A 21791-nucleotide genomic window follows, 5' to 3' on the forward strand; every position below is an offset into this window, starting at 1 on the left:
TAGAGGAGGGTCTGTGTTGTATTGTGCAGAAATGGCTGAAGCGTGGATCTTGATGGAGGAGAAGGAAAGGCCACTGTTGAACATCTCAGCTAGATACTGCAAAATTTGAGGTATATTTATTACCCAAGGATTCTTTCCCTTTTCTTGATTCCGGGAACAAAATCGTTTCCATTTGGTGGAGTAGGCTTTTCTAGTAGAAGGTCTTCTGGCCTCCAAGATGACATCCTGCACCTCCTTGGAGAGGAGAGTCTGTTGTGCAATTAAGGAATTCTCCATGCAGCTAGATTTAGGGTTTTGAGCTGACTGTGCAGGGTTTTGTAGTTGTGCTGGGATAACAGAAGAGGAACTAGAGGTAGGATCCATGGTGGGGAGTGTGTCAGGCTCTTTAGGAGCGGATACCAGTGTTGTCTTGGCCAGTCTGGAACAATGAGAATCATTTGTGGCCTCTCTGCTCTAGCTTTTAATAGAACTTTGATCAGTAGAGGAAGAGGCAGGAAGGTATAGACTGTTAATGTTGTCCAATTGAAAGAGAGAGCCTCCACTTTCCAGGCCCGTGGATAATAGGTCCTTGAGCAAAATTTTTTCAACTGGTAATTTCTGTGGGTACCAAATAGACCTATGTCTGGCTGTCCCCATGCCTGAGTTATCTTTGAGAACACTTGAGGATGCAACTTCCATTCGTGTGGATCCATTATATTTCTGCTTAGGTTGTCTGCCAGTGTGTTTTCCTTCCCTGGCAGGAATTGTGCCTGTAGTTGAATTTGCAATTCCAGATCTGTGTTCCATAGGGTCATGGCTTGCCTGCACAGGGGGTATGAATGAGTTCCCCCTTGTTTGTTGATGTACCACATGACTGTGGTGTTGTCTGTCCTTATCAATAGCTGGCCTGGATGCAGTAGGTCTTTGAAAGTCATAAGAGCATTTTGCACGGCTAGCATCTCCTTTTGGTTGATGTGTAGGTGCCTCTCTTTTTGGGACCATTTTCCCTGAATGCACTGATCTGCCATGTGTGCTCCCCAGGCATAGTCTGAGGCGTCCGTTGTGATGATTTGAGTTGCCTGAGGTACACAGAAAGGGAGACCTGTGTTCCTTTGGCATGCTTGAGCCCACCACAAAAATTCCTTTTGAAGGCATGGAATGAGTGGTATAATTGTTTCCAAGCTGTGGCTGTGTTGAGACCATACGTTTTTTAGGTACCATTGAAGTTTCCTCATATGCAGCTTTGCACATGGGATTACTAGGATGCAAGATGCCATGAATCCCAGAGCCTGCAGGACTTTCCTTGCAGTTATAGTCCAGTGAGAGTTGCCATTTTGCTGAAGTATAGAGACAGTTGCCCTTGTTTGTCTGGTGTGAGGTAGGCCATCTGGGTGGTTGTATTTAAGCTGGCCCCCAGGAAAATTATCTGTTGAGAAGGTATTAGTTTTGATTTCTTTTTGTTCACTGTGTATCCCAGGACGTTTAACAGTTTAAACTCCAGATGCTGCAATAGAATGTCCTTGCTGTCCGCTTGGATCAGGCAGTCGTCCAGATATGGGTAGATTTGAATTCCATGTAGTCTGCAGAAGGCAATTACTGATGCCAGGCATTTCGTAAACACTTTGGGCACAGTAGATAAGCCAAAGGGCAATGCAGAGAATTGGTAATGGGTTGAACCTGCAAGAAATCTGAGGTATCTTCTGCAATCTTGTCCGATAGGGACATGCAGGTATGCCTCCTTGAGGTCCAATGTTACCAGCCAAGACTCCTTGCCCAGCATGGGAAGAAGCTGCTGTAATGTGAGCATCTTGAATTTTGGCACCTGTAGATATGTGTTTAGGATGGATAGGTCTAAGATAGGTCTCCAATCTTTGTCTTTCCTTGGTACCAGGAATAGCCTGGAATAAAAACCTTGACCTTGTTCTTTTGCAGGTACCTCTTGAATCGCTTTCATATCCATGAGAGCGGAAATTTGTCTTTGTGCCTCTGCCCTTTGATTTTGTGGCAGGTTTGGCATGCCTCTCATTTTTGGAAGGGTGTGAAAGTGGAACCTGTAGCCTCTGTCTACAATGTCCAGAATCCATTTGTCTTTTGTAACAATATGCCAGTTTTTTGAAAATAATGCCAGTTTTCCACCCAAAGGTGCTGCCATCAAAGCTTTGCTTGGCAGGCATAGGGGGAAGTCATTGTGTCTGTTTTCTAAATGACTGTGATCTATCTTCACCACCTCTTGGGGTTGGTGCTTGCCACTGTCTTGCTCTAAGATCCTTGAGGTTGTCCTCTACCCCTTGGGCGTCTGTATCTGCCCCTTTGAGGTCTGTCCGTGGCTGGAAAGGACCAATTTTTTGAAGGCCAGTTTCTGCTGAAGCGTGGAGGTTGTACCTGCAGGAAATCTTTCACTGTTTGCATAGATTTCGCTTTTTCCTCCATTTTCTTTAGTACCTCCTCGGCTTTAACACCAAACAATACATCTTTTTGAAGTGGTGCATCTAATAACTTTGCTTTGACATGATCTGGTAAGGTTTGCTCTTTGAGCCAGGCATGTCTACATATAACAGACCCCGTGACAGCAGCTCTACATGAGGCCTCTAAAGCATCAAAACCACACTGCAAGGTATGTTTACCCACTTGCTCTGCACCATGCAACAAATCCTGCAACTCTTTCAAATCTGGTTGTTCTGTTTGTGTCATTTTGCTTTTTAACTGGGATAACAAAAATTGTTGGTATTTTAACATATGGAATTGACAGTTTAATGCCCTCATGGTTAAAGTGGCAGATGTATACACCTTTTTCCCCCACCTTTCTAATGCTCTGGAATCTTTTCCCCCCACCTTTCTAATGCTCTGGAATCTCTCTCTGAAGGTAAAGGGTTTTTAGCAGTAGAGGCCTTAATTCCCTTGGGACCCTGTGAAATAGTTTCTGGGTCAGCAGTATGGCTTTTATATAGGAACTGGTGAGAATCAGGGACCCGGTAATACCTGTCTGGTTTAACAGGGGCTGGAGGTAAAGAATCTGGATTAAGGCTGGCTTCTGCGTACACATCCTCCAAAATATCTAAAACAGGAGGGATAGCCAGGGGCCTATGCTGGGGGAGCAGTAGAAATTCCCCGAGCCTTTTCTTGGAGTCTGAGTAATCTTGACCTTCCCAATGAAAGTGTTCCCTCAAAGTATGCAGTGTTTCCCCAAAAGAGTAGTCCTCGGGGGGGGAGACCGAGGGAATAGACTCTTCAGCATCAGAGTCTTCGAAAGGAGAATAGGCATAATCCTGGTCCTCCGAATGTTCTGAGGTAATAGAAGCCTGGTCTGAGGAAGGGTAGTCTTCCTCCAATCTGGGTCTTTTGTCAGAGGGGGGTTGGGAACCCCTGATGAGAGATATCAAATCCTCAGCCATTTTAAGCATCTGTTTTTTAGGCATAGGGCCTTGGGAGGAGGTCTGAGGACCCTGTTTTTTAGTTTATGGCTGCTTTGGATTTAGTGAAGGATTTAATAGAGAAGGTGGAAGGCCTGAAGACGCCTTCAGAAATGGCAGGCCTGACTAAATTTTGAGTTTCCCTGCCAAGAGTGGCGTCGGTATCTGTAGTAGGAATGGGGACCGAGGATCCTGCGACCTCGGGTACTGAAGTCACCGGTAAAATAGATTCATCGGTAGTCAGGGGCTGCATAGGCACCTCGCTGAGAACCGGAGAACCGGTGTAGTCGGCCTAAGCATGGTCTCAGTACTCGGTGCGGACCTCGGATGGCGGTCCTTATCTTTGCGTCTTTTGCCTAAAACTGGTGTTGGAGTATCCGACGACATGATGTAATTAAATTTTTTGCCAAAATAATGTTGGGCGAACTCCGCCCGGCGCTTAATAGTGCGCTTGTTGAACCTAGCACAAAAACGGCAGGCAGAGACGTCGTGGTCTGGGCCTAAGCAAGGTATACAGAAAGAGTGGAAATCCTTATGCGGTATTTGCTTCCCACAAGAAATGCAATTATTAACTTTGTCTGACATCGGTCTGAGGCAAGAAAAGTTTCCCCAATGGGGTACTTAGCTTTAAAGAAGACTTCGGCTGAAATACTTTCATAAATCTCAGGAGCTGGCCAACCGGCACTTGCGAACTGCTTCTGCTTCGGGCACCGCACGGCAAGAAAGACGGAAGAAAATGGCGTCGGCTGCCTCTTTTATACCCCTGCCGCACTGACGTCAGGGAAGAAGCGACGACAACCGACGCCGGACCTAGACTTTGGAATTCGGCCGACCGAGGACCCGCCTGACGGCAGGATAATCCATCTGTAATGACTGCAGCTGTATGCACGATGAACATCCAAGGTATTGGGAGCAAATAATTTTGAGAGGGAAAGGTAACAGAGTAGGATGAGGCCAAAGACATTTGTGCTGTAGGCTCGAGACTGCCTTCCCTACCAGGGACTGACAGAGTACAGGTGAACAGAAAGTGTTAGGGGGGATCTTAAGTTAAGTTGCTGTTAAAAAAGGATAGTTAGTAGGGCATATAAAATATATGTAGTATACAATAACAAAGAATCAGAGGTGGTTAGAAAAATTTGGGAGGGGAGACTGGGATAACAATTTACAAGGAAACAATGGAAGAACATATACATAGCTCTGAAATAAGCAACAAAGTCCAGAAGGGTTAGGATTTATGCTTGGAAGTGTTTGAATTTGATATGCTTATACCACAAGCAGAATTCTTCCTCAGTTAAATAGTAAATGTTGGAGGTGTGATCAGGAAGAAAGGCTTTAAACATTTCCTGGAAAGTACTCTGTCAGAAATACTGAGGAAATCGGTCTACTGAGCTGGGACACAGGATCTTAGTTGCGTAAAACCTTAAGTTTAATTATGTTGGATGCCAAAAAAGTAATTACTAGAAAACAGAAATCTAAGTCTAAACTAAATGTATCTGTAGTACTGAATATTATGAGAGATAAAATAAATGAAAGAGGGATCTTTAGAAAAGGGAAGGAGCAAACTACATAGAAATATATGGAAATTGTGGGAGGAGTACATGCACTATTATTGTTCAGGAAGAGAAACTGAGCAAAGTTTGTAATATTGGACTGATAGTCATAAAGAAAGAAGAGATATGTGATGCACCTATGTAAAATAAAAAAAATGTTGTTATGGTTTGTTTTCTTTTCTGTTAATGAATGTTTTCCTATACAAAGAGTTGGAGCGTTTCTCCCTAGGCCTCCGCTAAAAACTGGCTTCGTTCCAAGTTGGACTTTCCCAGTAAACAAATGTTAAATAAAATATCTTAAGTGATAATTTAATAAAGGTGTCAAAAATAATTACTTCTTTGCTCTGGGATGTGCATGTAGGCATCCTCATTTTCTAATGTCACCACGGGTACCCTGGTCAAAATCTGGGCAAGAGGTTCTGCAAGATTCATCTGAATTCTGGGGCATTAATAATGGATACTTGTTCAATTTTGGCAGCTCTAGCATGGGTCTCCAAGACCCTTTTTTCAGAACTAGAAAAATCCTTGAGTAACTGGTTCCTTTTTCTTTTTCTTCTTCTGTCACCTTCCCAATGAAACCCTGCACCATGATGCTTTCTACCGGTTGTGACACAAGATGCAATTTGTCTCTAGGTACAGTTGGAATGCTTAAAAATGTCAGCCTCTCTTGAACTATAAGGCTGCACACCTTTTTATGATATTCAAGACCAACATGTCATGTGTAATGGCTTCCTACTTACAAGGTCAGCCTTCTTCCTACTTTGTCTGTGCTGGGAAAAGAAGAAATGAAAGCAGAGAGGGGCTGAGCTGGGATTTTTAGGGAAATGGGTATTGATGTGAGTCATAGCTGCTTCCCTGTCCGTGTCCAGGCTCTAAGGAGGCACCCCCCGGTCTACCTTTAAAGTCAGTATGCTACACTTTTTTCTACATATTCTCTTCTTCTCTTTATATGCGATTTACTCTTGCTCTGTTTGGAAGGAAACAGACAGCTTTTGCATTGGTAGTTACTAAAATGCCATGGTGGTAGTGAAGACAAAAGATTTTTGATTTGCATACTTTCCCTTTTTCCTCCAGTTTAACATGTTTCTGTGCTGGGGGTCCAAAGAGGAGCTCCTTACCCAAACAGCATCCAGAACTCCATCTTAAAATGATCTGGAAGGGGCTGACTCCCCAGCAAAGAATACTTCCTAATCATTGATTTTGTTACAGCTGCATTGCATGATGCATCTACTGCATCACAACCACATTCATCACAACCACATTTTGTTGGAGTACCTGGCAACTTCAGAGTTCAGCCTATCGAACTCCAGCATATCCTTTCACAATGCCTTTTTCTGAACCCCCTCCGCCTTCTGTCTTAGCTGCTCAAGAAGGGACTCATGTAACTTCAGCCTGTGAAACTAGCAGCTGAGGGCCACTAATGGCTAGGGTAGCACAGGTATAAATATTGTTGTTCTAACTGGTAGTCTGTTTTTCATGTCACATGGAAAAGGGCTCCTAGCTGCAGCCTCACTTGATTCTTTGTTGGAATCCAAGGACACCACTGCTTTCCTCAAGGTCTACATCACAACCTATGGATGAAGAAATCTGTGAAGAGAAAGCAAAGTTCTCCTGCTATAAATTTAAAGTCAAGCACTTGCCTATATTTAATTAGCATCGAGCAGTATTCAGACTGCAGCATTTATCTGTTTGCAGTAAGACAGAAAAAATACACAGCTTATTATAAAGGCATTCCTTGATGGATCCTTGGCTGGGCAGAAGGCAAAGCATTGTTCCAAACAAGGTATAAGATGTTGACTGATCATTCTAAAAGTGACCCCACTTCAAGAGTCACATTCAAGACAAAAATACCTGCTCAAGGTACATACCAAGGGACATGTGTGGCCACAACATAAATGCCTGGAACAGATACATTATTGAAAAAAGAACTCAAGCCAGACACACCTCTGATGGAGTGAACTTTGAATGCGGCATTCACCATCAACAGGCTGACGGATAAAAATACAATACATCTGAAAATGTCTGCTTCGCAACCGACTGACCTTTTTTTCATAGGTTGGTACTAGGCTATCAGACCTATGGCCTATACAAGCCTAGCCATAACAATTCCCTGGCTATTTCTTCCCACACTATTTACTTCCCTGGACCCCTGTCTAGCAGGGTGACTGACGTGATCCCCGGGGTGAATTTTCTTTCTCCCATCCAGTCGTCAAGGTTCCTTTTGAAATGGGCCAAAGAGGCACTCTGCTTGACATGTATGGGCAATCTATTCCAGAGTATGGGGAGTCTCTGGGTCAGGAACCTATCCCTCCAGCATGTTTTGTTTATTGATGACAATAAGTTTGATGACAAGGTTTAGATCCCTGGAGTGTGTGGCTCTGAGGGGATTGGGATTTCTTTAAGTGTAGCATGTCCAACAGCTCTGGGTTTGACATGGCCTTGTACGTTAAGCAGAGATCGCCTCTGAGTAGACAATATGCGACAGTATAGCTGGAGTTTTTTTAAGGCAGTCAGCGTAGGGCACCTGCTTTAGGCCTGTGATTCTTTTAGTGAGGTATTTCTGCGGCCTTTCCAGTTGTTGCAGATGTCTTGAGAGGTACATACCAAACGGGGCGTTGTATTCTATAATGGGTCTAATGAGGGATGAGTACAGTGGGACAATGACCTCCTTTTTTCTGGATGAAAAGCCCTTAGTGATGAGGTGTGCCACATAGAAGGAATTCCTGACTGTTGTTGCAATGTGGTTATCGAAGGTGAGACCACTGTTCACCTGTTTCCCCCAAGTCTCTTATCACACTTTCGGTGTTTAGTGTACTGCCACCTACATGGTAATTCACGGGAACATGTTTTTTCCCCAAAGGGGATGACTATACATTTCTTGGCATTGAGCTTGAGCCCATGGCTCAGGCACCAAGCATCTGTTTCTGTAAGGCCCTTTTGTAGAGTATCCACATAATTTGGGGATTCAATAATGGCTCCCAGTTTGCAGTCATCTGCAAACTTTGTTAGCCAGAGTCCCTTAGTGTTGGCCTGTACTTCAGAGAAGTAGATGCCAAATAAGAGCAGTCCCAGGACTGAACCCTGAGGTACTCCACTTGTCTGGAGCTGGATTTGGAGTCAGCTACTTTTACAGTGTGGGTTCTATCAGTAAGCCAGTTAGCAACCCATTGGGTGACGTAGGGATTTATGCCCAGCTTAGTAAGTGTATCTAGGATTACAGAGCGGGGGGTAATGTCAAAGGCCCTGGCAAGGTCTAGATAGGCTGTGTGGACCACCTTACCCTTGTTCATGGCTCTGGAGACTGATTCAAAGAAGTCAATCAGGTTCAGGAGACAAGATCGGCCCTTCACGAACCCAAACTGGGTGGGGGTCCAGTGTTTGAAGGTTGCCAATGTCTTTGTTTATAAGTTCCATGATAATACGCTCCATGGCCTTGCAGATAAGGCTCGTCAGACTGATGGGACAGTAGTTTCCAGGATCCAAGGTGGATCCACCCTTGTGGAGTGGGATAACTGTAGCTCTGGGCCACTCAGTGGGCACGACACCTGAGGTGAGGCTATGATTAAACCTGACACTTGGTGAGGTGCCAGTTCATATTGTAGTTCATGCAGTACACAGCCCGGGGTGTCATCTGGTCCCATGGATGCTGTATTCTTAGCTTTGGAGAGTGCGTTTTTTTACCTGTGTGGCCATTATTACCGGAATTTGGTAATCTTCCGGTATTGAGATGGGCCATTTAGGGGGTGAAGTTGGCACTGAATCGATCTGCCAGGATATTGGCAATATCCTTGGGATCAGTATATTTAATGCCATTCTGTTTTAGCTCAGAGCAGATCTGAGCATTGCCATTTAGATTCTTGACACAGTTATAGAATGCCTTGTGGTTGTCTTTGGAATCTTTGGCAATTTTATTTTCGTAACTAGCTTTGGAGGATTTTATGAGGGATCTCAGTTTCTTACTGAGGCTGGTAAGGGAGTTTTTTGCATCCTGGGATTTTCCTCTCTTCTGCAACAGTTTCTTCCTTTTGTTGTAATCCTCAAACCCAACTGCTCTTTTCTCCTAAACACATGTGCCCCCCCACTCCTTCCTCAATAAGCTGAAGATACAAATCAGAGTGTGCAGGGCCCTCCCTCCGTTTATGCTACTGCAAAGAAAACAGATAAATTAGCAGTGTGGTTCACGAAAATCCTCAAAGACACGTTTAGGAGAAATCAAGGGACAGCCCTGAGGAGAACTTTGTTCTTGTAAAAGTTCACATATGGTTCTCTATAAACAACCAATAAGCTTTGATGTACCAAGTAGTCACTAGGAATAAAGTTTACAAGAAAAATGACTCAAAGTGCTCAGCTAGCAATTTCAAAAACCAGAAAGGCAAGTCTGGTCACCACGGTCAGGTCCCTGAGAAGGGGTTTGGAAGGTGCACCGGCTCCTTAAAAGGGATTGGAGTTGTACCTGTCCATTAAAACCAGCCAGTGCTTAATCAAATCAGTCATCCTTAAGGACATGATGGGCGGACAAACAGATGAAACATGCACTCTGACCAGAGAAGACACAGGTATTCTTTTTTTTTTGGGGGGTACAAAATATTACAATAATGTACTGGTCAGGAACACAGAGTGACTAAGTAAACCATACTAGTTTGAAGAGATTGCATTTTTCCGGTAGGATGCTTAATCCAGTAGCAGTGAGGATGGGCAGTGTTTTACTTCCATAAAGAACACAAAACTACAAACACATGATGTAAATATACTTTAGGGATCTGCCACTCATCCCTATACCCAAGGCATAGATGACCTAGACATATGAAGTAATATATGGAATAATAGCCATCAACAAAAATCAGACAGCAAGAAAAGCAACAACTGCTTGTCACTCTGAGAGGATCGTTTTAACAACGGAGATAAAAAGAAGACACCTACAGGTTAATAACTTAAGAGTGATGGAAATAAGAAGCAGCTGCTAGCATCTGTCCCAAGTTATAGATTTGCTCTTAAAGACAGACCTCTTCAAATGATTTTTTTTTTAATGGGAAATGTAAACATGTGAATAGGTTTCCAAAACTCTGAATGATGAGACTAAAAAGAAAAAGTTAAAAAGGTAACTGACTGTTAAAAACATGCACCAGTTTCAAGTAACTTTGTGAAAAAAGCAGACTGCCAATTCGGAGGTTATATAACAGGGCTCAAAGAGATGAGGTGACAAGGGAGCCCAACAAGAAAATGGAATGAAGGAGCTACTGGCCTGCTCTCTCATTCTGGGAGAAAGATGCAGGAACTAGTTCAACTAGTCAAAGCAATTGTATTTTCTACTGGAGGAAAGAAACACAGCAGTGGCTGCTGAGCAGCAGATTGTTGGACAGGTCCTAGCAATGCCTTGGCCCTATGTGCTTAAGGAAGCGACTTCACATGGTTTGGGTTACCTTGCTGAAATGCACTTACAGGCTGAAGACAAAGGAAAGGTAACAGCCCATCCACCAGTTCTTAGGCCTCAATGACAACAAATGATGAACAGAGGTGGGAGGAAGAACTGGGGTAGCTAAAACCTGGCAGAGTCTGGGCTAAAAAATAAATAAACCAGTGATAAAATATTTGAAACCTTTATTCATTTTAGTAAAGAATTTTTGACTTACCCTGTTACAACAGACCTTAGGAATTTTGTAGCTCTCTCTACAACTTCAAGCCACACTGATGAGACTGTGCCTTCATCAAACAAGGAAGCCTCGGGAAGTGCTCTAAGTGCATCAAGAGATTCCTGAAGTAATTCATTACAAAGGTCAGCATCTTCACCTTCAAAAAGATGAAAATAGGTGACATCTTACTTTGAGGACTGTGAAAACTTGGTTTACACAATAATACATGTAAATCCACATCTGTATGCAAAAAAGAAAAATTAAATGGAAACCTTCATGGGTCATAAGACATTTAAAAGCAAGCACTAAAAAATTACAAAACTTACATTTCACATATATGGTAAAATATGCACTGTTACTTTATACTTGCTAATTATCACCCTCAGACAAAGTACTCAACTTTAATCACTTAAAGGAAATGAAGGCAAACCAAGACAGACTAATATGCAAACAATTTGGCTCCACGGCCACAAACCTACCTGACCTCCACGCTCTGCGTAGGAATGCAAATGCAAAAGAAAGTGCAGCTCTGGATCCAACCCTAGCAAGTCCTTCAACGCCCTTGCCCATAGGTCGAGAACTAGCAAAAGAAAAATAAACTAAGCATCAGGCAGGTGAACAAAAAAACTACACTTATGCACAAGTAAAATGTACCATAAAATGTAATGTAGACATGAATAACAGACATATTGCTCCACCTCACTGCAAGGAACATTTTTTTCATTCAAATCAGCTGTTGAGAACAGTAAACATTCAGAGACAGAAAATACATTCAAAAGGGAAATTTAACAGGACCATTTCATAAAAATATTCATTAAAGAAAGACCATTTCACTTTAAAAAGCAATAAAAAAGTCAAAAGAATTCTTCATATCATATCATTTATTAGTAGGTTCTACAAGAAAATACAAGACTGAATTGGGATATTATAGAAACTATAACCCAAAATTGAAAAGCACAGAAAACATTTACAGATTCTTCAAGTTAGTCACCTTGATTCTGCTGTACTGCAGAACTGATGCAGTTTCAACAATTGAAAAGAAATCTGAGGAAAGCTGCCCTGTTCATGGGAGCAATGCACTCAAAAGCTCATGTCAAGTGTAAGAAGCATGAACTATTACAATATACAGCTCTGGTCAAGTGTAAGAAGCATGAACTATTACAATATACAGCTCTGATCTCAAACAGAATCTGAAGCTTTCCTAAAAATGAAAATCAAGGACTTTCACAAATAATGGTCCGGTCAGCTAAATGCACACAAATCTGATAGCACAGCCATGCTAAAATAGGAGGAATGTGGGTGAGTAAATACGGCTAAGGAAAGGCGTGCATCAAGGTAACGCACATGAGTGTAAATCAAGCCACAGGTATTCCTAATCCCAGTAATGGTGGGGTTTTAGGTGGGTGGGTTTTTCTAATGACTGAACAGATTCCAGCCAAATCTAATATTCTGATAAGTACGTAACGTAAGACATTTGAGCAGGTCATGTCTGGACACTGGAACCGATGGACAGAATCCCTAACTGGCCTAGGGTAGCCTAAGATAACCCTTTTATCATGGTGGATCTAAGGGAGGGCTGAATTCTAGACAGGATATCTGAGCTATAATGCTCAGCAAATGTATACAAAGTCAACCAGGTAGCAGTAGTAGTAATCGCCAACTGATACTTTTCATACGAAGGCAGTGGATATAGCTTGAGTCCTGCCAGTCTGTGCTTTCAGTCTAGATGCTATAGTTCTGTTACTGCAAGAATAGCAGTAAGTGATACAATCTGAACTCCACTTAGATAAGCTGACCTTAGTTGCCTTTTGACCTTTTCTAGCATTCAAAAGTAAGAAATAATTGGTGATCATTGCTGGATTTTCTTGTCTGATTCAGGTAAAATCTGAATTGACTTTGTACGTGTAAGCTGTACAACTGGCATCCATCTCTATTAGAATGTTGTTGTTTGTCTTTCGGCTTTTCCCGGTAAGGGGTCACCACAGCGGAACTCCGGTCCGCTAATGATTGGCAGTAGATTTTTACGCAACGCCGAGGTTCCAGCTCGACGCTCAACCTTCAATGAAGTCATGCCCATTTACACACGCATGTCTTTCGAACGCTACCCAACCGTGGGGAGGATATGCAGACTCCACTCCCAAGCCCAGCTGAGAATCGAACGGGAGAACCTCTTGCTGTGAGGTAACAACACTACCGCCGTACCACCGCAGCATCATCTCTATTAGAATAATCTAAACATATATTGGAAGACAGATGAACTGGTTCAAATTCACTGAAGTGGCTACTTTGGGCAAAAAAGTACGGTTAATTTTCAGTGTGATTCGGTCCTGAGTTCTGATGAAAAATTAAGGAAGTAAATTTAGAAGATTAAGCATGGAGCTCATAGACTCATTTTGCAGAAGTACATGAATTTATTATCTGTGGACCTTGCTGATTCAATGTTTCTCCAGGATGCAATTTAAATCCCAAGGAGAGGAAAGGTGAACCAAAAGTGGTATGGAGTAAAACTCTTTTCAAAAGTGCCTTACACACTTTCTGTGAAGCTAGGGAAGGAGAAGAAACCCCTTGATGAATGAAGAATACAGCAGCCAAATTAACTTTTACTGAGAAGAGAGCAACCCCTTCACGGAGTATGAAGAAGGTAAACACTTGAGATATTGTCGCTAAAAAGGGACCTGTGTTCTTCTGAGTAACCCAAAGTGAAAACTTTTTTCATTTCCCTTTATAGATCTTTCTAGTGGCAGTCTTTGGGAAGAAACTATCAGACTGACCACGTCAAAAGGGAGCAATGGGTCCCTACCCACCACCGGAAGTGGAGAAACTATGATGTCGACGTCAAGTTAAAGGTGTAAATTAAGAACTCCAATAAATATAGTTTTATCAGAATAAATTCTACACAAATACAGTATTTTCTTTGCACATACCTAAAAAATGCAGACATATTAAAGCAAGCCTATATTTTTATTTTATATTTTACATGCAGTTTCAGTAAGTGCAGTTACAATATAAAGGAATGTTTCAGTGAAGGATGGAAATGTGCTCGGTGAAATAACCTTCAGACCAAAGCATGGAGAAGGAGGAAACTAACAGAATGTGCATAACATTTTAATACATAAATATAACATTTTACTCAAATGGTACAAGGCTTGGGAACAAAGGTTAAGGGGGTGTGTAGAATTTGTAGGAAATTTACACAGGGTTGGTATGAAGAGAGATACTTACAATACAGAAGTCAGTTTAAATGTCCAGCAGTTCAGATACTCAGAAGTCAGTGCATAGGTTCATAGGAGGTTTACTAGACTAATGGCCCTAGAGCCCTTACAAGCCTAGCCATGTTACACCAGAGTTACCCTAAATGACCTCGGTTAGATGGGAGTTCTTAGCAGAGTGGGTCTAAGATCAGCACAAAATAACTCTGCCCATATGAGACATGGGTGTCACCCTGGGATGAATTTGCAGTTTCCTATCCAACTGTCCAGGTTGGTCAGTGAGGAGCTCTGCTTTACATGAACTGGGAGTTATTCCAAAGGAGCGACAATCTCAGGGATATACATCTGTCTCTCCGGCATGTTCTGTCGATATCAAAGGCTAGGTTAAGATACCTGTAGCAAGTGATTCTTGTCCCATTTGATCTGCAGCATCTCCATTACGGCAGGGTTGGAGATGCCCTGTAGGCTAGGTACAGGTCACCTCTCAGCAGCCTAAAAGATGCAGAGTACAGTGAGAGAGCTTTAAGTTTATCCATGTAAGACATGGTTTGGAGGCCCTGAATTTTTCTTGTGAGGAACCACTGTCATGTAAAAGGAGGCAATGCATTCTGTCGTCTAACGAGGTTCGAATACAGTGCAGTTGTAACATACTTAGGCCTGGATGTGATGCCCTTAATTATGAGATGTGCAATGTAGAAGGCTTTCTTTACCATTGTGGAAACATAGTGATCAAAGTTAGGATTTCTATCAGCCTGAGTTCCCAAGTCTCACACCACTGGCTCTGAGCTTAGGGGGGCTGCTGTCAATACCGTAATTAGCAAGATATTCCTCTGTCAATCATGCACTTTGGGTTTAGTTTTAGTCCATGGTTTTGTCATCATTCATTTACCTGTGTTAGCCACTTCTGTAATATGTTAACATCATTGGGGGACTCAATTTGCAATCATCAGTGAACTTGGTAAACCACAGGCAGTCTATTTCAGAAGAGACTTCCAAAAATAGATTCCAAACAGTAACAGGCCCAGTAGAGAACCTTGTGGTATTCCACTAGTGACTGGTCTACTGGTAGAGGTGGAGTCCCCAACTTTTATAGTGTCCGTTTTTTCGGTCATCCAGTTGGCTACCCATCTAGTGACACAAGGGTTAATCCCCAGCTGGGAGAGTTTCTCAATGATACCAGAGTGGGGAACTGTGTCAAAAGCCTTAGCTAGGTCAAGTAGCTGGTATGCACAGTCTTACCTTCATCCAGGGATTTGGTGACATTCCTAAAGAAGTCTACCAGTTTTATCAAGCATAATCTACTCTTAAAGCCAAACTGGAATGGGTCAAGAGTCTGAAGGTCACTTACGTCCTTGTTAAGAAGGTCCATGATGATTTTTTTTCCACGGCCTTGCAAATAAGGTTGGTTAGGCTTATGGATCTACAGTTCCTAGGGTTTACCCCAACAGCCATGAGCATTTTGCCTTCTTGCTCACAATGAAAGTTTGTCTTTAAACTTTTGCCCAAAAAAAGTAATTCTATCAAAAGGACCAATGACAAAAGCCACCTTGAAGTGCTCTGTGAAATCTATAAGGCATAACCAGGCCTGACAATGCACTACAATGTCTGAAATAGCCACTCTAGTAGCTCTTAGCCATGTGTTGTGCATCAAATGCACAGCCAGAGAAGAAATGCACGTAATGCTAGCCAGTTGGGTCTCCACTTGTGCTCTGAGCTCCCCAGCAGACAACAGTTTCAGAGTATCTGTTTTATCAGCTAAATCCATTTGAAACTGAACCATATGCACCAAGTAATTCAATGTCTTATTTGAGAAAATACTGGAGACTACACACACACACACACACACACACACACACACACACACACACACACACACACACACACACTACCCATCATCCATGAATCCTTGTTGGGTGAGGATATACAGCCTGAGCATCCTCCAGGACAACACACCTGGTGGCATCAAACAACTGAGTGCTCCAACGTTGTCTGTCTTTGTGGGTCTACAGCATTCTGTCTGGCTTTCTACGGATAGGCTCTGTTACATCGGTCTCGTTCCATTCCTTTGAGCACACCATATCAATAAGTTTGTCAGGGAGAGAAACTACCCATGCTGCGGGGTGGTTTGGGTCATCTGGCTAGGATCCCATCTGTCTCATTGTTTCAAGAATCCTGCCTGCCTCATCATTACCAAAATTTCATCAAATGTGTATCTTCTGGAGGTGATTTGAAGGGAAACCTCTCCTATGTCAAGATCTGTGTCTGAAGAGGAAGACTCCAAGGAGAGAGTTCAAGTGCTTCCTCTTGTACTTGGGGAGATCATGGGGGGACTCACCTGAACTCTCCAGAGGAGAAGGCACCCCACGCCTCAGCAATCCCAGAGTATGAGGTTTGCTGTACTGTGGGAGCAATTACAACATATATCTGAAGGCTTCAGATTGTGTCCAGGGGATCCAAGAGCTTGTACTTGCACCATGGGCAAGAACTGTATCTAATCCCTGCTGCAAACTGTCGACCAAGGCATTCGGGTCTGAAAATATCAGTACCACTGCACAGACATCAACAAAGACAAACAACGTCTCCAGAGAAAGTCACTAGGGTAGATTTTGGTGCTGACAGGTCAAACAGAAAGAGAGTTACCAGAGACCAGAATCAGAGCAGGTGCTCAGTGCCAAGCCCCTTAGCCCTAGTGGGTGGCAGAGTTAAGGTCAGTACCAACATCTCCACAGACACAGAACGCATCAATGAAAAAAAATATCCTTTAGTGTCAAAAGCAATGGTACAGGCTGCAACACTGCTTCCAACACTACCAAACCTGAAGCAAGGCCTAGAGGGGAAAGAAAACTGAAAGAGGTTATGGGCTCTTCTCAAGCTGCCCTAGGCAGAGATAACACTATACTGCAGCTCCCAATCTAGTTGAATAAGGCTCTGAAGGGACTTGTAAGAATGAAATGAAGGGATCACTGCAGACTAGGATGCCAAGAAGTGAGAAAGCTCATGCTCAGAAGAGAATACGAGTTGGTAGTACCAGAGTTCTCCTCAGTTGGGGAGGAGCTGACCTAGGAGTTTTTAGAGTAGAAGGCCCCAGGTAAGGGGAACAGGAGGTTGGTCCTACGGACCTTTGTGGGAGAACACTTATCCAGAATAGGGACTTCTAATTCAATTGCTCCCCCCCTTTTATTTTCTCTTCCAGGTGAACAGGTTTTAGTGGCTATTTGTCTTTATCCTGGTATATCTCCTTGTGCTTGTCAATGGCAATTCAAGGTGCCCCTTTAACAAGTACTTATTACACAGATCCAAAAGTATGGGAAAAAGAAGTTACGTCTTAGCATAACGTTCCATCTGTGTTTATCTTTTTCATTCATCACTGATGGGTTCGGTTCCGAGCCCTCGGAACAGAGTTGGCCTAATACCAAGCTCGTGCCAGCCAAAAACTCTCGAGCTAAGCTTCCACCCACAATGCCCTTCTCCCCGTTACCACAGATAGTTTGCCCATGTTATGCAAGTAAAGCAGAGGCCATTTCTGCGCAAATGCCCTAATATACCACTTGGACACAAAGTATCCCCCAGGAGCCTTTGGCTGGGGAAGGAGGGTGGGAAGTGATGAATGAAAGAAGATCAACAACACAGATGGAACGTTATGGTAAGACATAACTTCTTTATCTGATGTTGTTAATCTTCTTTCCATTCATCACTGATGGGACAGAATCTTCAGCTACCTTGAAATCCTTAGGCGGCCCTTACGAAAGAACGTTCCTGAGTACCACTGAGCTGAATGCAGCTCTCCCTCTGGAGACCACATCCAGTTTGCCATGATTGATAAAGATGTGAGGTTTAGCCCCAAGTGGCTGCTGCACAGTTATCATCCATAGAAACCCTGGAATGGAAAGCTACAGATGTTGCCATAGATCTAGTAGAATGGGCTTTAATATTCTGTGGCATGGGTTCTTTTGCAAATGAGTAAGTGAAATGTATGCAGTCCCTTAGCCATATTGATAAAGTGACCTTGGAGACAGCATTTCCCATTCTAGGCCCAGAAAAAAAATGAAAAGTTGGTTAGATTTACGGATTGTTTTGGTGCTGTCTAAATAAAATCTCAATTGTCTGTGCACATCCAAGGAATGAAGACAATATTCCCCTTTATTAGAAAATTTTGTGAAAAATACTGATAAGTCAATGATCTGATTAATGGAAAAGTCAGCAACAACCTTGGGGAGGAAAGATGGGTTTGTATGGAGTGATACTCTGTCCTTGTGGAAGATTAGATAGGGTTTTTTGATGCATAATGCCTGAAGTTCAGAAATACGTCTGGCTGACGTGATGGCTACCAGAAAAAGGGATTTCCACGACAAGAATTTGAAATCACACTTCGCTGCAGGCTCAAAAGGAGGTTGAGTCAAAGACCGGAGAACTAACGTGAGGTTCTATGGCTCTATAGGCTGCCTGATTGGAGGTCTAATGTGAGAAACTCCTTTGAGAAAAGTTTTACATAAACGCACTGAAATGAAGGGAGTACCATCTACTCCATTACAATAGTTCAAAAAAGCTGACAGATGTACTCGTATGGCAGAGGCTGCGACTCCATCTTAGAAAAACTTCGACAGGTATTGTAAAACCGTTGTGACTGGAGCAGAGTACAGATCTAGCATCTTTTCCCTTGACCAGAGAGAGAATCTTTTCCATTTGCCCAGCTATGGTCTTCTGGTGGATGGCTTATGAGAGGCCAGAATAATGTCATGAACAGGTGAGGACAGATCATCCTGCCTGGCGACTAATGGAAGTGGTGAAACCAAGCTGTCAGCTTGAGACTGGACAGGTTTGGATGACTCAACCCTTGGGGGTGAGAAATTAGGTCTGGAAGAATCCACGGTCGACATAACGGATGAGGCCGAAGGAAGGGGTACCAAACTTGTCAAGGCCAAAAGGGGGCAATGAGAATCACCTTGCGGCTCAACCACATGGCTTTCTTTATGAATTGGGGTATCAGAGGAATGGGGGGACAGGCATATAGCAGTCCCGTGGGCCAATCATGAATTAAAGCTTTCCTTGGGGACTCCCCCTTTGGAGGGAATAGGGCAAAATAGCTGCTGCATTTGTTGTATGATGGGGAGGCGAATAGGTCACAGCCAGGCTGGCCCCAACAGCTGAATATTTCTGCTGCTACCTTGGGATTGAGAGACCACTCGTAAGGCAAGAGAATACAGCTGCTCAACTTGTCTGCAATCACATTGGAAATCCACTAGATATGTGTTGCTATCAGAAAGCGGTTGGAAGCTATCACCCACTGCCAAATTCTCATGGCTTCTCGACACAGGGGATAGGATTTGGTTCCCCCTTGCGTGTCGATATATCAGATTACTGACATATTGCCTGACTGAATTGCAATTGTTCCAGAAGGAAGAACAGGTTGGAATACTTGCAACGCTAACAGGACCACTTTCCATTCTAGAATGTTGATATGCAGGTTGGCCTCCAACATGGACCATTTGCCTTGGACTGTCTTTCCCTGGAAATGCCCCCCCCCCATCCTATCAGGGGAAGCATCCGTGGTCACAACGGCTCTTGCCTGAGGGGATTGGACGGGCAGCTCCAAAGTTCTGTGTCTGGCCTCATCCACCAAAGTAGGTCCTGCTTGCACAAATTGGTTATCTGAATCTGAAAAGATAGAGGGTGGTAATTTAGAAACCATTGAGAGCGAAGAAGCCATTCACATGTGCAGTTTCGCAAGAGGCACTATTGGTATGGAAGCTGACATGGATCCCAGAACCTAAAGAACCTCTCTCGCGGAGACTTTGTTTTGACAGAGTACCACCCGGAGCTGAAGCCTCAATCTCTGAAGTCTGTGAGCTGGGAGAGCCACCATACAAGAGTGGGTGTCGAAGACTGCTCTGATAAATTCCATCTTCTGGGCCGGAGCATGATTGGATTTCTCCCAGTTTACAGTAATCCACAAAAGTTTTGCCAGTGAAAGGGTATATTGCAGGGCTGTTACCAGAAGATGCTTGGTGGGGGTGGTAAGGAGCCCATCATCCAAATACGGAAACACCCAGAATCCTTGCAGTCTCAAGTGAGCTGTAACCACTGCCATGCATTTTTGAACCCTCTGGGAGCTGTAGAGAGTCAGGGCACAAAACTGGTAGTAAATGACTCCTAGCCGGAAGTGAAGTAGACTCCTGGAACGTTTGTCCATTTTGATATGGTAATAAGCATCCCGGAGATCTATCGAGCACATCCAACTGCCTTCCCTTAGAAAAGGGAGAATTGACTGAACTGTGTCCATCCGGAATTTCAATTTGGTCAACAGATTTGTTCAGATTGCTGAGATTCAAAATTGGTCTCCAGTCCCTCGTCTTTTTTGGCACCAAATAGGACCTTGAGTAGAATCCTGATCCGCATTGGTATGGTGGGACTAATTGGATGACACTTTTTTGATACAGCTCATTTCTGAAGTTGCCTCTTCCCTTTGACTGGGTAGAACATTGGGAAGGTTTGCTGGGAGCTCTGGATAAGCGATGAGGGGAATGGTGTAAATAGAAGTTATGTTCTTACCATAACGTTCCATGTTAGTTGTCTTCTTCTCGCCTTCTTCTTGCTGGATGGGGTTGACTCAGCTCCGTCGGCGAGCCGACTGCCGACTCGCCACTCTAAAAGCTCGAGAGTTGGTTCCACCGGCTCGAGGCTCCCCTTATATCCCACAATGCTAGGCGAGAGTTACCTCAGATCTCGTTTGTAAGCTAACCCCAGCTTATAATAGTAACAGAATAACTCTAAACAGAGTCCACCTCTAACAACAGGAAGAAAGAAGGGTGACCTACATCCTGATCCAGGAAATATGCACAACAGCATATGCCTAAGAAAGAGGTGGTAGAAAGAGAGGTCACGATCACAACTCCTCTAGGTCTGTCCAGGCCAGGGGAAGGAGGAGAAGAAGACAACTAACATGGAACGTTATGGTAAGTTGTCTATCTCGCCTTCATTCTTGCTGGATGGGACAGCACCTTGTCCCGGTGGCCTAACGGAACAGACTCCTGAGAACAGTGGAACCAAAATTAGCTCTATGCCTAGAAGCTAAATCCAACTTATAATGAGAAATAAAAGTGTGAGGAGTAGCCCAAGTAGCCGCTGCACAAATGGTGTCAATAGGCAGTCTGTCTTGGAAGGCTAGAGAAGTAGCCAAAGCTCTGGTGGAATGGGCTTTAGGTTTATTAGGCAATTTTTGCTGTCTAATTTCATATATCAGAGAAATCAAAGATGTTAGCCATCTGGATAATGATACCTTTGAAACTGAAAGTCCCTTTCTGCTTTATAGGAGACAAACAGCTGATCAGATTTTCTGAATTGTTTTGTTCTATCCAAGTAGTACCTCAATTGACGATGAACATCCAGGCAGTGTAATTTTGTTCAGACCTATTGGAATACTCTGGAAAAAGACAGGAGGTCAATGCTTTGGTTTAGATTTGATGTCGAGACCACCTTAGGCAGAAAGGGGATACTCTGTCCTTATGAAACAAAAGATAAGGACGACGACAACTGAGTGCTTGAAGCTCTGAAACTCTTCTAGCTGATGTAATAGCTACCAGAAAAAGAGTTTTCCATGATAACAATTTTAAGGAACAGGAAGCTGCAGGTTCGAAGGAAGAATCAAAGAAGCAAGAACTAAATTTAGGTCCCAAGGAGAAGGAGGATTTCTTATAGGAGGTCTGAGAAGAAAAACTCCTTTCAAAAGCAGAGTTTGTGGGACATTAGGGCAGATTCAGAAATACCCACATGAAAGTTAGAAATAGCCGCCAATTGAACTTTAAGAGTAGAGGGAGATGAACCTGCATGGAAGAGTTCAGCTAGAAAATCAAGGACTAGTTGGATGGAAGCGTGAAAGGATCTATGTCCTTTCCTTGTGCCCAATATGACTTACTCAAATAAATCTTTCGAGTGGAAGATTTATGGGAAGCTATCAATATATCTCTAACAGAGTGAGATAATTGAGGAAGCCTGGCTAAGGTTGGAACTGGAGGA

At 43.3% G+C, this 21791-nt stretch overlaps 1 protein-coding gene across 1 annotated transcript in view; it reads right to left on the reverse strand.

Moving 5' to 3' along the window:
- The window catches only part of HERC2 (HECT and RLD domain containing E3 ubiquitin protein ligase 2), a gene marked incomplete in the record, with an annotated part of 3551743 nt that overhangs the window by 3211961 nt on the left and 317991 nt on the right, over nucleotides 1–21791 (reverse strand). The window contains 2 exon segments of the mRNA XM_044072055.1: nucleotides 10570–10726; nucleotides 11049–11149. Of these exon segments, the coding sequence (XP_043927990.1) occupies nucleotides 10570–10726; nucleotides 11049–11149 (258 nt within the window).

The sequence above is a fragment of the Protopterus annectens genome, chromosome 5.part0, assembly GCF_019279795.1.
Source record: "Protopterus annectens isolate FY-2018-M chromosome 5.part0, PAN1.0, whole genome shotgun sequence".
NCBI lineage: Eukaryota > Metazoa > Chordata > Ceratodontiformes > Protopteridae > Protopterus > Protopterus annectens.